A 23,520-nucleotide genomic window follows, 5' to 3' on the forward strand; every position below is an offset into this window, starting at 1 on the left:
TTGAAATCTGTGACACGTGATATAATTCTGTCAACCCCATTTTAGGCACAGGCCTACTTAGGCTAAACAACAGAAACACTTGTGTGTACCTAATAAACTGGCAAGTGAGTGTACAGTTTCGCTATGGATCTTCCTCAACAGCAGTGGTGATCCTAAACTTTATGGGGACCCGGGGCGAAGAAGATCATCAACTCCACCCCAAGTCAACTGTGCTCCACCAATCGTCATAGTCACTTACTTTTAAGAAACGATAAATAATATCATGTGAACACTCTTTTTCTTTTGCTGATTAGAGATTGCAGTTGTTCCATCGTACACCATTTCTTCCACATGGAAAAAGCAACAAATACCTAAAGAGTAAAGCAAAACCACCACTCTCTTTCTGCTATGCATTTTCTCTCCCACTTAATCTAAATGCAATTAATTGTGTAATTAATAAATATGAACACTAATAGATTAAGATTATGATGAATTAATTTATAATAAAACTTGGATGACTAATGGTTATTTTGAGGAGCTTTAGCTGGTAAGTTTTCCCAAACTAATGTTTATCAGTAGAACTTAGCTACACTGACAATTAACTGATGAGGATTTTAAAACTGGTTAAATCATGATTTGTAATGCTAGGTCTACAAATGCAGAAATAAAAAGGATAGACAAATAAACACCGTGAGAAGGTGCACCAGGTATTGTTTCTTAGATCGTTAACAGGAAGCTGTAGTTGGCATTCTGGTTAAGTTCCATTAAAATAAAAATACTCACACTAACATAGCATTATATGCAGTTTTATCAAAAGAATGATATAACAAGAAGTCACACAGTTTCTGTAAATGATCTCAACATCGAAACAACTCTTTTTCTTAAACATTTGTTCTTTTGCATATCAGATTATAAATGCAGTGTCCTTCCTTTTTGGATAACATTACATTATCCATATTTTTTCTGATGCGATCACAAGAGAACACTTCTTACAGAAGAAGCTGACAGTACTGGTGGGCTCCTCCTTCCCCTCTTGTGTGTTTGTTGTACCGTCACGTGACTCCGCAGCGCCAGGTGACCGAACACCGCCCACCGCTACCAGCCAGGCCTGGCCAGCAGTAGCGCATTACACACAACGAGAGAAAGAGGGCTGTTTGGTTATATTTTCGGGCCGAAAATGAAATGATAGCAAGTTGTACAATTTGAAAAATAGGCTGTAAGATACAGTGGTAACACAACAAACTTGTAAAAGCATATGGAAATTGGCAGGGGGGCGGGGGGCCCTGAAAACAAGAAAAAAAAAGTGCACTGGGAGAGAAATGTCTTATTTTTGTACTGTATTGTACTTCCTAAACATTTCCTTACATTTATAATATTTGTTATGGAATGATCATTTTGTACACTTTGTTTATTTAAGAAAAAACAATCCAGAAAGAAGTGCAATGAAGGGAGAGATTTAGTTTTATAATTGCATTGTAGTTTCTGAACACTCTGAAAAATAGTTTGTTTTTATTTGTTCTCAAGTGATCATTTTGTGTTGTTTCTGAACAAAAACTTCATTCATTCATTCATTCATTCATCTTCTGTACCTGCTTAGTCCTGTTAAGGGTCGTGGGGGTCTGCTGGAGCCTATCCCAGCTGTCATCGGGTGAGAGGCGGGGGTACACCCTGGACAGGTCGCTAGTCCATCGCAGGGCCACGACAGAGACAGACAACCATTCACACTGACACTCACACCTACGGCCAATTTAGAATCACCAATTAACCACGCAGAGAACATGCAAACTCCACACAGAAAGGCGGCCCATGGATTTGAACCAGTGACCTTCTTGCTGTGAGGCATCAGTGCTAACCACCTCTTGCCGCCCACAAAAACTTTTATTGTGATAAAGTATTTTCTATTTATTTTATACTTACTAATTACTATACTTATGTACTGGATCTTAACTGATTAATAATCCTAAAGGCAAATCACAAAAACACTTAAATGTCATGAAAGTTTATTCAGATTTAGATTAATTCAGACTGATGATGCATCCACCGTAATTATTAAAAAATATCGATATCAGTATCGGCCATACTGGCCCTGTATTTACTTATGTGTTTACCACTGTATTTATCGGATCGACACCAAATCTGGCGGCATCGCACGCCTCTAGCTGACAGAGCATATATAACATTCTGACTGCTCACTTTTAAGATCTACATTCAGCTACGGTCTTGCTGTGTAGCTGGAGGATGTGGTTTCTCTGTTTAGCAGTGTTCACTTCCTGGAAATTAACACCAAATGTGAGCAGGCTGATGAAAATCCCAAACTGTTAATATTAAATCAACTTGCAAAAAATGCAGCATCTCAAGTATCATGAGGTTCAAATATTGTCTAAATGGCAAACTGACATAAGGCTTGTGTGTTTTGAGACAATGCTTATAATCCCTTCTTGTTCTTGATAATAAAGTGGGTACTAGGCCAACACTTCAGCAAATTCACACAAAATCACGGTTCAAAGATGAACTATTTTTTCACGATAACGAAGGCAACAGGGCCTCTAAAGGTGAACCCCAAGTAGAAGGAAACATTTTCATTACTGTGAGGCACTGAGGGAACGTAAATAGGCAGGATGCTAAACTTCTTCTGCGGACCTTCAAGGTATACCACTCTATCTTCAGTCCATCCAGACACACGTTTCCGCCTCTGAGCAATCTCAGGCATTTTCCATGCCTCACCAGTATGCCACTTCATGCGTTTCTCAGAGACAGAGAACCCCTTTGTGACTCTTTCAAACTTTCTCTTGTGGACAAATTTATCCAATCCATTCCCATTTCCGAGAAAGAAATGGGTGTAAATCCTTCTTTTCAGCTGAGGAATGTCTTTTCTCTTGTTCCAGTAGCCTTTCTCCAAGTGTTCAATAGCAGTCTGCACAATTTCATATTTGTTTTCTTTTTCCTGGTCTGTGTCATGATCTTCTGGCCAGAGTAGCAGGGTAAGCAAGAACAAAGCACTGGGCAAACATTTCCTTTTATCAGATGGAAACTGATGGCGAAATGCCTGTAGCTCTTTCAGTGGAGCTACCTTTTGATTTTGTGGTGACAGGCAGTTCAGAGAGATGTGGGCCACTATGTAACTGACAATATCCCTTTGACTAAGTCTGGCCTTTATTGGATTGCTGGGGTAGAGAGAAAGGATATTTTCTAGACTAGGTATAGCATCTTTTTGGTCAGTTAACTTGGAGATAGATGTTATGTTACCCCCACCAAGTTGATAGATGATCATGCATTTTTGGAAAGGAGCAAGGTTGGCTGGGAATGGTTGCCCATGACGTAGAAGGGTAGAATACTCTCCACTGAAGTATTTCCCATACTCTGAAAATTTCTTTGCCAACCATGTCAGTGGATGGCTTATCTTCTCTTCGGGACTTTCAGGAGTCTCTCCTTCGTCTGCATCAATGTCTGTCTGGAAGTAACTGAGGTCTTCTGAGATCCATTCCAAGGCATCTTGCATTGTCTTATGAAGTTTTTTCAAACGGTCATGGAACGGTTCCCAGGCATCTTTAATTTCCTCTGGAATGTAATCTGTTAACAGGTATTTCATGCATTCTGAATGGCCATTGGTTCCTTCAGCAAACACTGGCAATGAAGAGATCAGTTTGAGCAGGCTGCACCCAACTTCAACTTCAGAAAAAAACCCTGAACTGTTAACATTTTCCATTTCAGCTTCAGCTGCTCTCTCACATTCTTGAAAACACTCAAGGGCTTTCAGCCCAGTTTCTACAGCATCCGCTGTATTTTGGGCTGTCTTTGGTTTATTATCACAATCAAATGCTTTGCATTTCGCTTGGAACCATTTTCTGTACACCTGCCCTCTTGTGTCGAGTATGTATGAGTTGTTGGGTAGCTGCTTAGCTGCTGTCTCTGCCCAGAGCTTTGCTTCTTCAAACTTTTCGTAAGTATAATGAAGACGAGCAAGCTGTTGTGCAAAGAATGCATCTTGATGGAAACGCTCAAATGCTTCCTCGAGTAACTCAATTGCTTTGTCTGGACTTTCCTCTTTTACAAGAACATGATCAATCAGAGGAGAGAAAAGAGTATCATATTTGTCTCCTTTGCTTATTCTGGATCGCTTTATGAAAAGTTGTCTCAAAAAGGACAGATAATCATCTCTTTCTAATCTGTGCTCAGGAAGAATATCCTCGCAGAGCAAATCCATTGCCAGACTCCCAAGGGTCTGTTGGGGACCCATAAGTTGTTGGAGAATTTCTTTTGCAACAAGTGGATGGATGATTCTGATTGATTCAATATGCATCCTGTCATCTTTAAGATGCAAGAAGACAAGTTTGGCCTGATCACTGAGGGATCTCTCAAACGCCTGCTGGCGAAATCTCTCCAAGTGAATGGTTAAGGCAAGCAAAGCTTCACAATAGCACTGAGAGATGAAAGACTTTCGAACATATGTGTTGAGCAATGCCACATAATGAATGAGGCGAGTGGCAAGAGAGTGACGGTCAATGTCTTCAAGCAAGCGTTCTACAAACTGTTGAATATAATCCTTATTGAACCCTTCACTCATCAGAACAAATGTCAGGATAAATTCAGGCTCGTATCGTTGCTGAAGTAGCTGTCGTTTTCCAGCAAAACTTCTCTTCTCTTGAGAGGACAGTTTGTGAGTGACAGACACGTTCTGTAATGGAGACTCCTTGCATTTCCTCTCTGGATCGTGGGAACGCCAGCAACTCAACAAAATGAAACATAGTGTTCCGATCTGGATTTGTTTAGTGTTAATAGCAACCTCTAGTTCGTTTCTTAGATCTTCTAGATATTCTCTGTCTGTGTCTTCAATGAGGAGCAGGACAGGAAGACACCTCTGAGGATCTTTTTCTTCATATTCTCTTAGTTCAACTGCATGTTGTGCAACAACAGCAAATGAGTATGAAGGCTTCACAACTGCACACCTTAGATCTTTCCTGTTGTTCCATAGCAACTGTCTTGCCACAGTGCTTCCACCACTTCCTGGGTGATGGTAGATGTTTATCCTATTCACAGGAGTTTGGTCAGCATTATTTTTCAAAGTATCATTGAGGAGTTAAGAAGCATCACGATAAGCATCTCGTTCAATGACCTCTCCAACATACTTGTGCTCAGCTAGCCAGAAATTCAGCCAGGTCACTCTCCCACCATGGTAGAAATGCTGCTCGATGTTTTCTTTCTGCTCATAGATGAAGTCTGTGTTTGTTTCATCACAATGATTGACTGTCAGTATTTCCAGAGAGCACATCTGTTCCTCTACATGTGTTTTAAGAAGTCATGTCCCTTTTACAAAGACCGGTAAGTGTTTGGCATATGTTTTTGTGTGTTGCACACGCTGCAGAGTTGAATTAATGTGACTCATTTTCATCCCAACAACACTGCAGTTGTTAACTGTTTCTTTCCCACATGAACCCTCTGCAAAGCTTTGCCATTTCTGGAAGTTTGTCTCTGATTCGCAGATGCAGATGATGTCTTCATGGCCTTCCATGTCTGTGAAAAACTCGTAAAAGGTGTGCAAGAGTGGTTTCTCAACTGGTGATGTGAGAAGGAAAATGACCTGGAATGTTCCTTTTGGCAAGATTTGTTTACAGATCGAAGACACAGATTCCCGAAGTAAAGTCATTTTTGTCTTGATCCAAGTCATTTCATCACATGGAGTTTCATTTCCTCTGAAGTCAGTACGGCCATTACAAAAGATCCAACTAGTTTGATCGAACAGCTGCAAGTTAGATGTGAATTCTTTGATGCTCGTGCCACTGGATAGCCTATAGCTCTGTAGAAAATGCATGTTTGCAGCATGATGCTCAAGGTATTTACTGCAAAGACCTGATATCTTTGAATCCGGATCAAAGTCAAACACACGGAACAAGTTTGTGTTAAGTAGCCAATCAATGTTGCAAAGGTCATCGGGTTTGAATTTGTTTGTGACCAGTATGAACCATTTTTCTTTTTCGATGAATTTCTTTCCACTGGTCATAAGCATTGTGAGTTTTCTTCCAAGGTCTTGACAGTTCTCAGGAGCAGATAAGAACTGACTTTTTTCTGCTTCTTCTCTTTGAGCATCCCGATCTTTGACTCGTTGGTAAAAATCACCCAGGTCTTTGTCGCTCACTGGCTCTGTTTTTGAACCCACTCTTCGCAGAATTGTTTCTTTCTCAAATTCTATCTTGTTCGTTGACTCTTTAAACTTTGGCAGACGAACTGAGTACACCTTGTTCTTGACAATGCCTATCAAAGGCACAATGTCAACCTCAATCACAAATCTCTTTTCTGTACATTGCCTATCTATGACCTCAATGAACCTTGGTGGTCTCACGCACTGACGTACATGTTCCTTGTCGGAGCGGAAACATCTTTCAATGTAGTCCAAAGCATTGACATAAATGTCCTTCTCTTCTACAGGGATCCCGATTACCTCACCATGCACATATCCTGAATTATCCTTGCTGTCCATCACTCCAAAGTGTATTGTGCCATTTGATCTAATATTCATACAGCCAGCTGCAAACTTAAGAACCTCGTAGGCAAACTTAGCCTGGAGTCTTGTGCGGTCCTTTGCAGCGGCTACAGCACAAGACTTATATTCGTGGCATGGAGATATCAAATTAAAAGCACCTCACTCAGGCTACAGAACACTGTGCTTTACATACAGTGCTGCTTGAAAGTATGTGAACCCCCTGAGCAGTTTAGATGTTTCCGTTGTTTTACCATGATTTTCTAATTTTATTATCGCCAGTTTTTATGTATGAAATGTCAGATATATGTTTATCAATTGCATGTACTTGTTTAGTGGGACTTGTTTAAGTAGCCCAAAAACTACATGAAAAATGGATTTAGTGTATGTGCAAAAGTAAGTGAACCCCCCGCTGCATTGATTAAGTCAAGCAGGTAACAGACTCAGGTGAAACACATTTGGGTGCTTAATTAATCATTTAAGCAGACCAATGAAATGGGACATCCTTGGGAAAGGGTTTGGCCTGCACTAATTAAAAGAGAGAGGAAACCAACCAAACCACTGTGGTCCCATACAAATCAACAATGCCGAGAGGAAAGGAGATATCAGAAGACATGAAGAAGAGAGTAGTGACAGCCCATCAGTCTGGGGACGGCTACAAGACCATCTCCAAAAGATTCCAGCTCCATCCATCCACTGTAAGACAAATAATTTACAAATGGAGGGCCTTCAACATGACAGCAACTCTGCCTAGAAGTGGACGCCCATCAAAACTATCACCCAGAAGCACCAGAAAAATAATAAATCAGGTAAAGGCCAACCCACACATCACCTCTAGAGAGTTGCAGACCTCTCTGATAGCATCTGGGACAAATGTGCATGCGTCTACAATCAGACGAAAATTGAGCAACCATGGCATTTATGGGAGGGTTGCTAGAAGGAAGCCTCTGCTCTCAAAAAAGAACAAAGCTGCCCGTTTCAACTTTGCCAGAGAGCACTTGGACAAACCAGAGGCCTTCTGGAAGTCCATTCTCTGGACAGACGAGTCCAAAATAGAATTATTTGGTCACAATCAAAATCACTATGTTTGGAGAAAAGCCAACACTGCATATGAAGAAAAGAACCTCCTCCCAACAGTGAAGCATGGTGGTGGAAACGTGAAGGTCTGGGGCTGCTTTTCTGCTTCTGGACCTGGACGACTCCATATCATCCAAGGAACCATGAATTCTCTGGCATATCAACAAATTCTTGACCAGAATCTCCTGCCATCAGTCAGGGAGTTGAAGCTGGGCCGAAAATGGATTATGCAACAAGACAATGACCCAAAGCATTCCAGCAAAACTACAAAGGAATGGCTTCAGAGAAACAGGATTCGTACTCTGGATTGGCCCAGTCAAAGTCCAGACCTTAATTCAATTGAAATGTTGTGGCGAGACCTGAAGAAGTTGGTACATGCCAGATGTCCCTCCAACCTCTCTCAACTGGCTGAGTTCTGCAAGGAGGAATGGGCAAAAATCCCCGTAAGCAGATGCGAGAGACTAGTTACTGGTTACAGAAGACGTTTGGTTGAAGTAATGGCTGCAAAAGGAGGAGCCACAAACTACTAATACAAGGGTTCACATACTTTTGCACATGTGAAATTTTCAGTTTTTGTGAAATAAACCACTTTTGTTGAATTAAACAATGAAAATATATCTCTTTTTTTGTGTGTGTCCATTATTTGGAAGGTGTTCTTTACAAATTGGGATTTGGATATATGTTTAATGAGGTTATTTTAATGTTTTTTACAAAGACAGTGACCATGTCTGGAGGGTTCACAAACTTTCAAGCAGCACTGTACATGAAATCAATCCCTTCTTGATCAAATGGTCGTGGTTTGCAGTCTTTTTTTGCAGCAAAGTTGTCAGCTGAATGGTGAAAAGAGACAAAAAAATAAACGGGTTTCATTACAAATAACATAATTAAAGAAACACAGATCTTTGGTAGCAGCACATACAGTAAGGCCAATACCTGTTTTTAACGTTGTTATTTTCGCTGTAATTTTTAGTTATACTGTTAATATAGGTCAACAGTGCGTACTCTAATTAAATTCAGATAGGAGGAAAGGTGAAGGGATTCCTGTCATGTATATTCATATGGCTCAAAAGTGATTGGACACGTGACCAAAAAACATTTTCATCATCAGTTAAGCAGATGAAATGTTTTGGATTTAGAAACTGATACAGAACAAAGTGTGTGTGTTGTGCGTGAAAATAAACAGTAGTAATCCCTACACCTTCCCTCAAATTTGGATGTGAACACTCTTAAACCAAAACTGAGAGTCTGCACCTTAAGCCTATATTCGTTATAAAATTATACCTTCAGTATGTTTAGGTACACAGCTAAAATAACAAAGTTTTGCAGGGCTAAAAGCATAGACTGTATAAATATGGACAATGTGTTCCCACTTCCTTGCATTGGCCAAACTCCCGCTATTTTCCCGGGGATACGGGCAGCGCCATCTTGCGAGTTTGGACCCAGAGTCTGTGCAGTACACCAGACTCACTCACATTTTCATTTAATTAACACACTTTCTGCTCTACCTCCACCAATTACAAGGGAATGTTAAATTATACACTGTACTTATTATTACTGTACTCTGCTCGGCAACTGGTGGTCACCATTTTGTCACATTCTATTTTCTATAGTGTCAAATAAACTAAAATGAAACTTATCCAGAAATTGACATTTGAACATTCATCAATGTTATATTAACTACCTAAAATGACAGAAGACATCCTTGAAAATGTATATTTTAATGTTTTAGTTCGGCCCAAGTCCCATCTATTAACATGGAGGAGGTTATGACCTATACTGCAGCCAGACACCAGGGGGAGCTCTACTTGCTTTGGCTTCACTTTTGAGGAGCAGTTCCACTCCATCTTTAAACAGTCTGTGGTTAAAAAGATATAGTCATTCCTACACTTTGAGATTAAACAACTATTAAAAATGTTATATTCTGTCATCAAATCCAATGAAAAGCCAAAAATCAACAACAAGAACAAGTGTTCAGTAAAACCAAAACTATGCCAAATTGTTGGTATTAAATTATCCATATAATAGAAGAAACTGCAAAGTTGGGTAATTGCAATTACCAGTTACCAGTAGTGATTGGTAGATTTTTTTAAAACAACCAACTTGTCACTAAACTCACCCATGGTTTTTGTCCTTTTGTCGCGTCACCACCGCCGTTGTTAATTATCATCAGCTCCGTCTGCAAAAGAAGACGTTTACCTTGAGCCCACAATCATATTGCTGACACATTTATGTCATCAAACTTTGTCGTGGCTCTGAAACTATAAACACATATAGCTCTATTTTACAGTATCCTTCCTGGCACATTCATGTACTGAGAAAACAGTCTTCTAAATCTTACATTTCATTTACATGAAAATTACTCAGTGCATATTTGAGGCTGGAAATTGATATAAGTATCTCAGAGTTAGACAATATCAACACAAACTTTGTGGGGATTTGTCAGTGGGACATTATACAGTAAAAAACAAATTAGTCAGGGCTCTCTGGAGGACAGGTAATGGTGACACTATTTCATTATTTGACAAAATGTTTCTGACACCAATGCAACAAATCTTGAAGATCAGTCGGTGCTGCTGTTAATTACTATTCACTCTGGGGTCTCTATAGAAACCATCAACATACGGACACGCAATAAAACAGGATGTTGCATCATAGATGGGTATTTCATATAGCGAGATGAATGCCATTACTAAAGCAAGAAACTCACTTAGAACAATTCAAAAAGTCTCCTCTCACTCACTGCAGTCACCTTGCACCAGTGCCAACAGAAACATCAATGTCAACTCAGTAAAATGGCAAAATTATACATAAAAGATGTAAATACAATTCATTTTACTCACTAGAACTAGAACGGTCATAGTTGCTGCCCTCAAAGTGGCAGACACACCCTTTACCCGTCTGGGTCAGGCCTCCTAGCTCCAGGATTAGGCAGCCTTTCCTCACAATATCCAGCTTTTCCTTCAAAGTCCACCGTGAAAATGTCTTTCTAAGAAGATCTACAACCAAATCGATAACCTCTCCTTCTTACGTCATTGTGGGTTCAAAGCATTAACGGAGACAATTTGCTTGTGCTGCTCACAACAAATGGACATGAATCGCTAGCTTGGCTTAAAACGGAGTGGCTTTCTGAGCCTCCAATGAGAGGATGCAAAAATGCCGGTACCATAGGCCACAGAGAAAGCCTAAGAATATGAACTTGAAATGTGATTGGTTAAAGGAACAGGATCATTATGCATGAGTAATGTATTTCAAGCTTCATTCAGTTTTAATTGTGAAGGCCCAGGCAGATTTGTTTGAATATGATGAGATATGATTGGATAAAATGTCTAATGCAAAGTTACACTGCCAGAGCCACCGCAGCTGGGAGACAGACAAGCCATAAAATCAAAAAAATAAGCTATTGGAAATAATTGAATAAGATTAATGGGAAAATATTAAATTGTTAAGTCAGTGATTTTGTTAAAGTTTAGGCCAGCAGAGAAGACTTTGCTAACCCTGACGGCCTGCCACTGAGGACTGAATTTGGATCTTTATTTGTTTTAAAATAAAAATAAAAAACAACTGCCAGGAACCAAAAAACAATGCTACAAGAATTATGATAATTCATTTAATTTTCTTCCTCCCACCGTCCAAAGACATGCTCATTAGGTTAATTGGTGATTCCAAATTGGCCGTAGGTGTGTGTGCGAGTGTGAATGGTTGTCTGTCTCTCTGTGTTAGCCCTGCGATGGACTGGCGACCTGTCCAGGGTGCACTCCGCCTCTCGCCCGATGACAGCTGGGATAACAGGAATAAGCGGGTATAGAAGATGAATGAATGAATGAATTTAATTATCATAATAATTTTATATATATATATATATATTTTAACAGTAAGAAATGTAAGAAAGCACATTTCAGCCTTACACAGATTAGGAGAAATGTGTGGTTCTCAGTGGAATTTCTCGCTACAACTTTCAAATACAGATTGTAGGTTATAAGGCATAACCATGAGCTTCATTTTTAATATTAAAATATAGATTACAAAGCACATAGCAGAGGTACAAGAGTCATCACAATAAGAAAAACACAAACATGTGTGCACATGTTACCAAATGGATTTTAGTCTGAATTCCACGTTTTTCTTCCAAACAAAGACTGCACAACCAACTTTTGTCACAGGCAAAATCCAGGGGAAAAAGCAAAAGGCGATCTTAAAAAAACAAACAAATACAAACTAAAAAGAAATCAAAATCCTTGTTCTTACCTTGCATGAATACCGACGGAAACTTTCTGCTTTAGACTGCACTGAGAGACGGTCAACTTGATATGTGCAGCTGTAATCGTATGCCTCAGTTATTCAGTCTGGGGCTGACAGTACTGCGCATGCTCAGCTCTTAATGTTTCGTTTTCAAGGAAACTTGAACAAATGACAACGAGAACCAACCAATATAGTGTCTAAGAGTCCGTTTTACATTTTACATTGTAAAACGGCAGGTCCGAAATGCAATCTGGCTCCACATCTTTTTAATTATGGGTGGCAGCAGTATTATTATGTTAAGGCTTTTAAAAGATACAATAGTTTGGAGTCCGGCATCTAGGATCCATGGTCTATAATGGTCCATATGTGTTAATTATGTTTCTGGGGCTTTTTTATTATTATTTATTTTGTTTAAAAAACCATATTAGGTAGGACTTGAGCCACTGTGACTGTGTGCAACAACCACAGGCTTTTTAAAGTGAAGGAAATTAAGACGAGCCTGGAATGAAATGGCTCATTTTACACTTAAACTTCCAGCACTTTATTTAGTTGCTTAAATTCTTCTGAAACCACTTCAAATTCACTTGGTTTTCCTGATAAATGTCAAACATTCATTCACGTTTACCTCCGTCTTAGGTCCCCCCCACCGTCTCCTGTTTTATATCCGGGGTACAAAGGGGGGTAGAAGCACCAAGGGGGGAAATTAATGAATGAATGAATAAATGAATGAATGAATGAACTTTATTGTCACTATAACAAGTACAGCGAAATTACAGCACTCAACCCGTCCGTACATATACAGACAATACATACAATAAAACAGACATACGGGATGAGTGTTAGGTAATAGAGGGGGGAGGAAAGGGGAGAAAAACAAGAGGAGAGGGGAGGATAAAAAAAAAGCAGCTCCCAGACTACACTCCTCTGGGGGAGTACAGTGTGGGACTGGGAAAAAAACCTCAGCAACATAAGCACATATGAGCACACTTAACAACATAAGAACTCAAAACAACTTGCACGGGGGGAGGGGGAAAGGGGGTGGAGGTGTTCCAGCGCAGACAGGCAGCCAGCCGCGGCTGCAGCCATTCGGCGCCGCCTTCGAGGGAGGTGTATTGCATATGTGCATGTGTGTAAGTGTCCGTGGGTGCGTGTGTGTACATAAGCCTGAAGAGTCGCTTCGTCTAGCCTTCCAATCAGTGCCTCAGTTCGCAGGATGTCATCGCGATAACACAGCAGGTTGCCATGGATATGTCCCTGATCGGGTCCCAGACGGAGTCAACCATCAACAGGTGTCCGTGAAAGAAGGGAGGGAGGAATAGGACAGAGCGTCTCACTGCAGCGATCTCCTGGGGGGTTGTTACAGCAGCCGGTGCTGCTGTGGGCCAAAATGCAGATTAGATTATGATTGTTTGGGTTAGCCAGCTCCAATAGCGTATCTTAAAGTTGCTGCAGTTAAAAAGCTCGTAGTTGGATCTCGGGATCGAGCTGATGGTCCGCCGCGAGGCGAGCTACCGTCTGTCCCAGCCCCTGCCTCTCGGCGCCCCCTCGATGCTCTTAGCTGAGTGTCCCGCGGGGTCCATAGCGTTTACTTTGGGCAGCACAGTGGAGAGGTGGTTAGCACTGATGCCTCACAGCAAGAAGGTCATCGGTTCGAATCCATGGGCTGTGCCTTTCTGTCCCTTTCTGTGTGGAGTTTGCATGTTCTCCCTGTGTCTGCGTGGGTTCTCTCCAGGTACTCCGGCTTCCTCCCACCATCCAAAGACATGCTCATTAGGTTAATTGGTGATTCTAAATTGGCCGTAGGTGTGAGTGTGAATGGTTGTCTGTCTCTGTGTAGGGAGGGTACTGTCCCTGCTATGGACTGGCGACCTGTCCAGGGTGTACCCCCGCCTCTCGCCTGATGACAGCTGGGATAGGCTCCAGCAGACCCCCGCGACCCTTAACAGGACTAAGCGGGTATAGAAGATGAATGAATGAATGAATGTTTGGGTTAGGGCGAATAGTCGCATTTCAATAGACATGACTTACTCTGTTTGTCCATTCTGGTCTTCAAATCGATCCATGTTGCGATTTATAACCACAGTCAGTGCGCTGATAGCTCTTTCCAAGGTGTTTTCCATGTTGCGGTTACAGTCTGAGCTAACAGCTCTGCTCACTCCATCAATAATGTCAGGCAACTTTATGGGGCTTTGGACTGCTGACACCGTCTTCCAAAATTTTCATGTTATGTAAACCAGTACTGCATATACTTTTGCAAACAATAGGCCTACTTCCAAAAGAGACCAAAAATCAGCACAACAAATCAATTTTGGGGTACTCACAGTGAAGTGCAGGCAGCCTGTGGTCTCATCTATAACATAGGGGGGTCATTTCTGAATCACATAACGACCCCAGGTAAAACTAGTCCAGTGCGAATAGGGCGAATGGTTATTTTGAGGAACTTTAGCTGGTAAGTTTTCCCAAACTAATGTTGATCATTAGAACTTAGCTTACACTGACAATTAACTGATGAGGATTTTAAAACTCATCAGGCATTGTTTGTAATGCTATGTCTACAAATGCAGAAATAAAAAGGTTGAACAAATAAACACTGTGAGAAGGTGCACCAGGTATTCCTTTTTAGATCATTAACAGGAAGCTGTATTTGGCAGGCTGGTAGTCCCACAGGCTCCTCTCCTGTTGCTTGAACCCAAACAGAGTTTCACAGATAACATTACAGATTGCTCAACCAAAATGAGTGACATAACACACTTATGTAGATAGATTTTCAATTAACAAGTCTGTCTTATACAGGTGTCAGTAGTATTATTCTGTTTTATATATATTTAAGTGCAATGATATTTAGAGTCAAATATGTCTTCGTCAAAAACCATTAAGTGCCATTAAAATAAAAATGCTCACACTAACTTTGCATTATATGCAGTTTTATTAAAAGAAGGATATAACAAGAAGTCACACAAAGTTTGTGTAAATGATCTCAACATCGAAACAACTCTTTTTCTTAAACATTTGTTCTTTTGCATATCAGATTGTATATTCTCCCTCTGTGGATAACATTACTCAAGTGCTCATAATACATTATTGTTAAAATACTGATACAATTGCCATGTTGTTTCCGTTCTCGAAAATACAGGAGTAACTAAAACTTCCAAGATCTACTAGAAACTCTGATATTTAACATGTGTTCACACCAAAATTAATTTTGTGTGATGCGAACACAAGTGAACATTTCTTACAGAAGAAGCTGACAGAGCATATATAAGGTTCTGATTGCTCACATTTAAGATCTACATTCGGCTACAGTCTTGCTGTGTAGCTGGAGGATGTGGTTTCTCTGTTTAGCAGTATTCACTTCCTGGAAAGTAACACCAAATGTGAGCAGGCTGACAAAAATTGCTGCAGGTCTAAATAAAACAATAAGAAAAAATAAGAATGAAAAAAAAAAAATACGAATCAGACATACGAGTTTTAGACACAGGTCTAAACAGTGACTTAACACTGAGCTGTTGAATAATACAACCATGTTTACATCTCTGTGAATAATGAAGCATTTTCTAGTACAGGTTAAATGTGCTCATATATACACAACAATGATGGTCCATTTTGTGAAACTTTTTGCATAACTTCAAATCCGTCTCAAGTATCACGAGGTTCAAATATTGTCTAATTGGCAAACTGACATAAGGCTTGTGTGTTTTGAGACAATGCTTATAATCCCTTCTTGTTCTTGATAATAAAGTGGGTACTAGGCCCTCAATTCAGCAAATTCACTCACAGTCACAGTTCAAAGATGAACTATTTTTTCACAACGATGTTGTAGGCAACAGGGCCTCTAAAGGTAAACCCCAAGTAGAAGGAAACATTTTCATTACTGTGAGGCACGGAGGGAACGTAAATAGGCAGGATGCTGAACTTCTTCTTCTGCGGACCTTCGAGGTACACCACTCTATCTTCGGTCCATCCAGACACACGTTTCAGCATCTCAGCAATCTCAGGCATTTTCCATGCCTCACCACTAAACCACTTCATGCGTTTCTCAGACACAGAGAAACCCTTTGTGACTCTTTCAAACTTTTTCTTATGGACAAATTTGTCCAATCCATTCCCATTTCCAAGAAAGAAATGGGTGTAAATCCGTCTTTTCCGCTGAGGAATGTCTTTCATCTTGTTCCAGTAGCCTTTATCCAAGTGTTCAACAGCAGACTGCACAATTTCATATTTGGTTTCTTTTTCCTGGTCTGTATCATGATCTTCTGGCCAGAACAGCAGGGTAAGCAAGAACAAAGCACTATGCAAACATTTCCTTTTATCAGATGGAAACTGATGGCAAAGTGCCTGTAGCTCTTTCTGTGGAGCTACCTTTTGATTTTGTGGTGACAGGCAGTTCAGAGAGATGTGGGCCACTATGTAATTGACAATATCCCTTTGACCAAATCTGGCTTTTACTGGATTGCTGGGGTAGAGAGAAAGGATATTTTCTAGAAGACATATGGCATCCTTTTGGTCAGTTAACTTGAAGAAGATGGCTGTTATGTTACCCCCGCCAAGATGATAGATGATCATGCGTTTTTGGAAAGGAGTAAGGTTGGCTGGGATTGGTTGCCCACGACGTAGAAGGGTAGAGTACGCTTCACTGAAGCACTTCCCATACTCTGAAAATTTCTTTGCCAACCATGTCAATGGATGGCTTATCTTCTCTTCAGGACTTTCAGGAGTCTCTTCTTCGTCTGCATCAATGTCTGTCTGGAAGTAACTGAGGTCTTCTGAGATCCATTCCAAGGCATCTTGCATTGTCTTATGAAGTTTTTTCAAACGGTCATGGAACGGTTCCCAGGCATCTTTAATTTCCTCTGGAATGTAATCTGTTAACAGATACTTCATGCATTCTGAATGGCCGTTGGTTCCTTTTTCAAACACTTGCAATGAAGAGATCAGTTTGAGCAGGCTGCACCCAACTTCAACTTCAGAAAAAAACCCTGAACTGTTAACATTTTCCATTTCAGCTTCAGCAGCTCTCTCACATTCTTGAAAACACTCAAGGGCTTTCAGCGCAGTTTCCACTGCATCCGCTGTATGTTGGGCTGTCTTTGGTTTATTATCATGATCAAATGCTTTGCATTTTGCTTGGAACCATTTTCTGTACACCTGCCCTTTTGTGTCGAGTATGTATGAGTTGTTGGGTAGCTGCTTAGCTGCTGTCTCTGCCCAGACCTTTGCTTCTTCAAACTTTTCGTAAGTATAATGAAGACGAGCAAGCTGTTGTGCAAAGAATGGATCTCGATAGAAACGCTCAAATGCTTCCTTGAGTAACTCAATTGCTTTGTCTGGGCTTTTCTCTTTTTCACGAACATGCTCAATCAGAGGAGAGAAAAGAGTATCATATTCATCTCCTTTGCTTATTCTGGCTCGCCTTATGAAAAGTTGTCTCAAAAAGGACAGATAGTCTTCTCTTCCAAATCTGTGCTCAAAAAGAACATCCTCGCAGAGCAAATCCATTGCCAGACTGCTATGGGTCTGTTGGGGACCCATAAGTTGTTGGAGAATTTCTTTTGCAACAAGTGGATGGATGATTCTGACTGATTCGATATGCGTCCTGTCATCTTTAAGATGCAAGAAGACAAGTTTGGCCTGATCACTGAGGGATCTCTCAAACACCTGCTGGCGAACCCTCTCCAAGTGAATGGTTAAGGCAAGCAAAGCTTCACAATGGGACTGAGAGATGAAAGAGTTTTGAACATATGTGTTGAGCAATGCCACATAACGAATGAGGCGAGTGGCAAGAGAGCGATGGTCAATGCCTTGAAGCAAGTGTTTTACAAACTTTTGAACGTAATCGAGATTGAACCCTTCACTCATCAAAACAAATGTCAGGATAAATTCAGGCTCGTATCGTTGCTGAAGTAGCTGTCGTTTTCCAGCAAAACTTCTCTTCTCTTGAGCGGACAGTTTGTGAGTGACAGACACGTTCTGTAATGGAGACTCCTTGCATTTCCTCTCAGGATCATGGGAACGCCAGCAACTCAACAAAATGAAACATAGTGTTCCAATCTGGATTTGTTTAGTGTTAATAGCAACCTCTAGTTCGTTTCTTAGATCTTCTAGATATTCTCTGTCTGTGTCTTCAATGAGGAGCAGGACAGGAAGACACCTCTGAGGATCTTTTTCTTCATATTCTCTTAGTTCAATTGCATGTTGTGCAACAACAGCAAATGAGTATGAAGGCTTCACAACTGCACACCTTAGATCTTTCCTGTTGTTCCATAGCAACTGTCTTGCCACGGTGCTTCCACCACTTCCTGGGTGATGGTAGATGTTTATCCTATTCACAGGAGTCTGGTCAGCATTATGTTTCAAAGCATCATTGAGGAATTTAGAAGCTTCACGATAAGCATCTCTTTCAATCACCTCTCCAACATACTTGTGCTCAGCTAGCCAGAAATTCAGCCAGGTCACTCTCCCACCATGGTAGAAATGCTGCTCGATGTTTTCTTTCTGCTCATCGATGAAGTCTGTGTTTGTTTCATCACAATGATCTACTGTCAATATTTCCAGAGAGCACATCTCTTCCTCTACATGTGTTTCAAGACGACATGTCCCTTTTACAAAGACCGGTAAGTGTTTGGCACATGTTTTTGTGTGTTGCACACGCTGCAGAGTTGAATTAATGTGACTCATTTTCATCCCAACAACACTGCAGTTGTTAACTGTTTCTTTGCCGCATGAACCCTCTGCAAAGCTTTGCCATTTCTGGAAGTTTGTTTCTGATTCGCAGATGCATATGATGTCTTCATGGCCTTCCATGTCTGTGAAAAACTCGTAAAAGGTGTGCAAGAGTGGTTTCTCAACTGGTGATGTGAGAAGGAAAATGACCTGGAATGTTCCTTTTGGCAAGATTTGCTTACAGATCAAAGACACAGATTCCCGAAGCAAAGTCATTTTTGTCTTGATCCAAGTCATTTCATCACATGGAGTTTCATTTCCTTTGAAGTCACTACGGCCATTACAAAAGATCCAACTAGTCTGATCGAACAGATGCAAGTTAGCTGTGAAATCTTTGATGCTCGTGCCACTGGATAGCCTATAGCTCTGTAGAAAATGCATGTTTGCAGCATGATGCTCAATGTATTTACTGCAAAGACCTGATATCTTTGAATCCGGATCAAAGTCAAACACACAGAACATGTTTGTGTTAAGAAGCCAGTCAATGTTGGAAAGGTCATCAGGTTTGAATTTGTTTGTGACCAGAATGAACCATTTTTCTTTTTCGATGAATTTCTTTCCACTGGTCATTAGCATTGTGAGTTTTCTTCCGAGGTCTTGACAGTTCTCAGGAGCAGATAGGAACTGACTTTTCTCTGCTTCTTCTCTTTGAGCATCCCGATCTTTGATTCGTTGGTAAAATTCACCCAGGTCTTTGTCGCTCACTGGCTCTGTTTTTGAACCTACTCTTCGCAGAATTGTTTCTTTCTCAAATTCTATCTTGTTAGTTGACTCTTTGAACTTTGGCAGACGAACTGAGTACACCTTGTTCTTGACAATGCCTATCAAAGGCACGATGTCAACCTCAATCACAAATCTCTTTTCTGTACTTTGCCTATCCATGACCTCAATGAACCTTGGTGGTCTCACGCACTGACGTACATGTTCCTTGTCTGAGGGGAAACTTTTTTCAATGTAGTCCAAAGCATCGACATAAATGTCCTTCTCTTCTACAGGGATCCCAATTACCTCACCATGCACATATCCTGAATTATCCTTGCTGTCCATCACTCCAAAGTGTATTGTGCCATTTGATCTGATATTCATACAGCCAGCTGCAAACTTAAGAACTTCGTAGGCAAACTTAGCCTGGAGTCTTGTGCGGTCCTTTGTAGCAGCTATAGCACAAGACTTATATTCGTGGCATGGAGATATCAAATTAAAAGCGCCTGACTCAGGTTGCAGAACACTGTGCTTTACATACACGAAATCAATCCCTTCTTGATCAAATGGTCGGGGTTTGCAGTCTCCATGAGCAGTCTGTTTCTCCTCAAAGACATCTTGACTTCTCACTGGACTCTGCGCTGATGGACCTTCAGTTACTGTAGGAAGACACTGAGCTGATTTCTGATTATTTTTCTCTGACTCATTTGTATTGCCAGTGGTGGCCTTTTTCTTCTCCTGGCCTTTTTGCTGTGAGTTGACAAGCTCATCTCTTTTTTGAATAATTAAATGAGCAGGACCAGATTTCATGCAAACCTTTGACTTTAGGAAGCTCTCATCCAATGTAAGGAGGACTTGTCCATCTACTTCTTCTTCACAGAGCTTTTCTATGTACAGTTCCTTCACTCCGATTGATCTTAGCCATGTGCTCACTTGAGATTCTGTCCAATTTTTGGGTGACTCATTGAAGTTGTCAGCTGAATGGTAAAAGGAGACAAAAAATAAATAGGCTTGATTACAAATAACAAAAATAAAGAAACACAGATGTTTGGTAGGAGCAAATAGTAGGCCAACAGTGCATACTCTAATTAACATCCAGACAGGGGGAAAGGTGAAGGGATTCCTATCATGTACATTCACATGGCTCAAAAGTGATTGGACACATGACCAAAAAGCATTTTCATCATCAGTTAAGCAGATAATGTTATATTCTGTTATCAAATTGAATGAAAAGCCAAAAACCAACAACAAGAACAAGTGTTCAGTAAAACCAAAACTATGTAAAATTGTTGGTTCTAAATTATCCTTATAATTCAAGGGAACTGCAAAGTTGGGTAATTGCAATTACCAGTAACTATACTCACCCATGGTTTTTGTCGTTTTGTCACAACACCACCGCCGTTGTTAATTATCATCACCTCCGTCTGCAAAAGAAGACATTTACATTGAGGCCACAATCATCTTACTGATTATGTCAATGTTAAATCCCAAGTATCCACCTCACCTGCCTTATCACTGTCACACCTACCTGGACCACACCCCCTACCTTATATAACCCGGCCCTTCAGCCCTTTGACCCCTCTCTTTTCCCTCCAAACCATCGCAGGAGAACAAAGAGATACTGGATGTGAGTTTTACAGACTTTCACCATTCCAATGATTCATTTGGTTGATACTGCATATTGTTTGAAGATTTATTCATTGTTTGTATTTCATTATAATAGATTCCTAAGTTTAATCCTTTACCGAGAGAAAGTGAGTGTCGATGCATTACTGATGTAAGTGTAAAGACCACTTAATTTCTTTATATATTTCATTATATATTTGATACTTTCTAGATTTGTAATATTTCCTTTATTACTTTTCACATAGACAAACTCATCCACCTTTACCATTCATCACCAACAACTGTTAATTTCACCAAAATAAACTATTGGAACTTGGAATGCTGTCTGGATCCTGTGTTTAAATGTGCACCCAACGTTTGATGTTCAGTAAATCAAAGGCATCTCGGATACATATGGTTTACAGTTTTTTCAGCCATCAAACTTTGTCGTGACACTGAAACTATAAACACATAGTTCTATTTTACAGTATCCTTCCTGGTACATTCATGTACTGAGAAAGCAGTCTTCTAAATCGTACGTTTAATTTGCATGACAGTTACTAAATTGATATCAGTATCTCAGAGTTGGACAATATCAACACAAACTTTGTGAGGATTTGGCAGTGGGACATTACACAGTAAAAAAAATAAATAAAAATAGTCAGGGCTCTCTGGAGGACAGGTAATGGTGACGCTATTTCATTATTTGACAAAATGTTTCTGACACCAAAATCAGTCTGTGCAGCTGTAAATTACTATTCACTCTGGGGTCTCTATGGAAACCATCAACAACATACCAACACGCAATAAAACAGGATGTTGCATCATAGACGGGTATCTCATATAGTGAGACGAATGCCATTACTTAAGCAAGAAACTCACTTAGAACAATTCAAAAAGTCTCCTCTTACTCACTGTAGTCAGCGCGCACCAGCGCCACATAAATCAAATCCAGCAGAAACATCAATGTCGACTCAATAAAATGGCAAAAACATACATTAAACATGTAAATACAATTCATTTTAGTCACCAGAACTTAAAAAAAACTGTTTAGAATTCTCCTCATAGTGCTCATAGTTGCAGCCCTCAAAGTGGCAGACACACCCAGGGTCAGGCTACATTGTGAAAATGTCTTTCTAAGAAGATCTGCAACCCAATCGACAACCACTCCTCCTTCCACTATTGTGGGTTCAAAAAATAGCTATCAAAGCGTTAACGGAGACAATTTTGCTTGTGCAGCTTGCAGCAGATGAATGTGAACCCGCTAACTTGGCTTAAAACGCAGTGGCTCTCTGAGCCTCCAATCAGCTGACGCTACCATAGGCCACAGAGAATGCCTAAGAATACGAACTTGAAATGTAATTGGTTAAAGGAACAGGATCATTATGCATGCATAATGTATGTCAAGCTTCATTCAGGTTTAATTGTGAAGGCCCAGGCAGATTTCTTTGACTCTGGCAACACATGATGGCTGAAATATGATGAAATATGATTGGATAAAAGCTCTAATGCAAAGTTACACTTCCAGAGGCACCGCAGCTGAGAGACAGACAAGCCATAAAAAAAAAAAAAAAATTCTTAATAAGATTAATGAGAAAATATTAAGTTGTAAATCAGTGATTTTGACAAAGCCTAGGCCAGCAGAGGAAGGACTTTAGATCTTTATCTGTTAAAAAAAAAACAGCTGCCAGGAACCAAAAAACAATGCTACAAGAGTTATGATAATGTATTTAATTATAATAATAATTTTGATTTAATTTAATAGTGAGAAATGTAAGAAAGCACATTTGAGGCTTACACAGCTTAGGAGAATGTGGGATTTCTCGCTACAACTTTCAAATACAGGTTGTAGGTTATAAGGCATAACCATGAGCTTCATTTTTAATATTAAAATATAGATTACATAGCATACAGCAGAGGTACACGAGTCCTCACAAGAAGAAAAACACAAACATGTGTGCACACGTTACCAAATTGATTTTAGTCTTAATTCCACGTTTTTCTTCCAAAAGCACAACCAAATTGTGTAAAACCCCACTGTAGTACATTAAGTAGTACATTAAGAGGGTACCGTTATGCAGCACATGAAGATCTCTACCTACGACTAAGGCAAAATCCAGGGGGAAAAAAACAAAAGGCGATCTTCAAAAAAAAAAAAAAAAAAACGTAATGGACTAACCCTCCATCCGACCATGCAGTTTCGTTGTACGTTGTATAATGACAAAATAAAGCACTTTACTTTACTCAGAAGGCGATCATTGTTCTTACCATGCATGAATACCGACGATAACTCTTCCCTTTCTGCTCGAGGCTGTACCGTGGGACCGTCTACTTGGTATGTGCGGACTGTTATTCAGTCTGGGGCCGACAGTACTGCGCATGCTCTGCTCTTAAGGTTTCGTTTTTGAGGAAATACTCGGAACAACTGATAACCGAGTCAGTCTTAGCAGTTTTATTCTGTTAAGGCTTTTAAAAGGCTTTTTGGGGCGTTGTTTTTTTGAAAAACGAACTACATTAGGTAGTACTTAAACCACTGGAGCATTTGGTGAAGGTCAAACTTCCAGTAAGCACTTCATACTTTATTTAGTTGCTTAAATTCTCCCGACACCACTTTAACAACCAGTTCAAATTTGCTTGGTGTCCAACATTCATTCACTTTTTTTTTTTTTTAGGTCTCCACCACCTCCTGTTGCTAAAAGCCCCAAGAGCAATTGTGGGCACTA

At 40.2% G+C, this 23,520-nt stretch overlaps 1 protein-coding gene and 1 pseudogene across 2 annotated transcripts; both read right to left on the minus strand.

Moving 5' to 3' along the window:
* Nucleotides 1–2,045: 2,045 nt before the first annotated feature.
* LOC311507179 (sterile alpha motif domain-containing protein 9-like) lies at nucleotides 2,046–6,498 on the minus strand (annotated as a pseudogene). The gene has a single exon. The product of its transcript is annotated as a sterile alpha motif domain-containing protein 9-like (transcript).
* Nucleotides 6,499–14,219: 7,721 nt separating this feature from the next.
* Nucleotides 14,220–23,149, minus strand: LOC311506854 (sterile alpha motif domain-containing protein 9-like). The gene is made up of 3 exons (XM_084570972.1): nucleotides 23,066–23,149; nucleotides 20,557–20,616; nucleotides 14,220–20,169 (listed from the first exon to the last, which is right to left on the minus strand). Exons 2-3 carry the CDS (start codon nucleotides 20,558–20,560, stop codon nucleotides 15,566–15,568), a joined length of 4,608 nt encoding a protein of 1,535 aa, XP_084427098.1. The 5' UTR covers nucleotides 20,561–20,616; nucleotides 23,066–23,149; the 3' UTR covers nucleotides 14,220–15,565.
* Nucleotides 23,150–23,520: the final 371 nt, after the last annotated feature.

The sequence above is a fragment of the Chelon labrosus genome (assembly GCF_963514085.1).
Source record: "Chelon labrosus genome assembly, chromosome: 21".
In the NCBI taxonomy this organism is placed as follows: domain Eukaryota; kingdom Metazoa; phylum Chordata; class Actinopteri; order Mugiliformes; family Mugilidae; genus Chelon; species Chelon labrosus.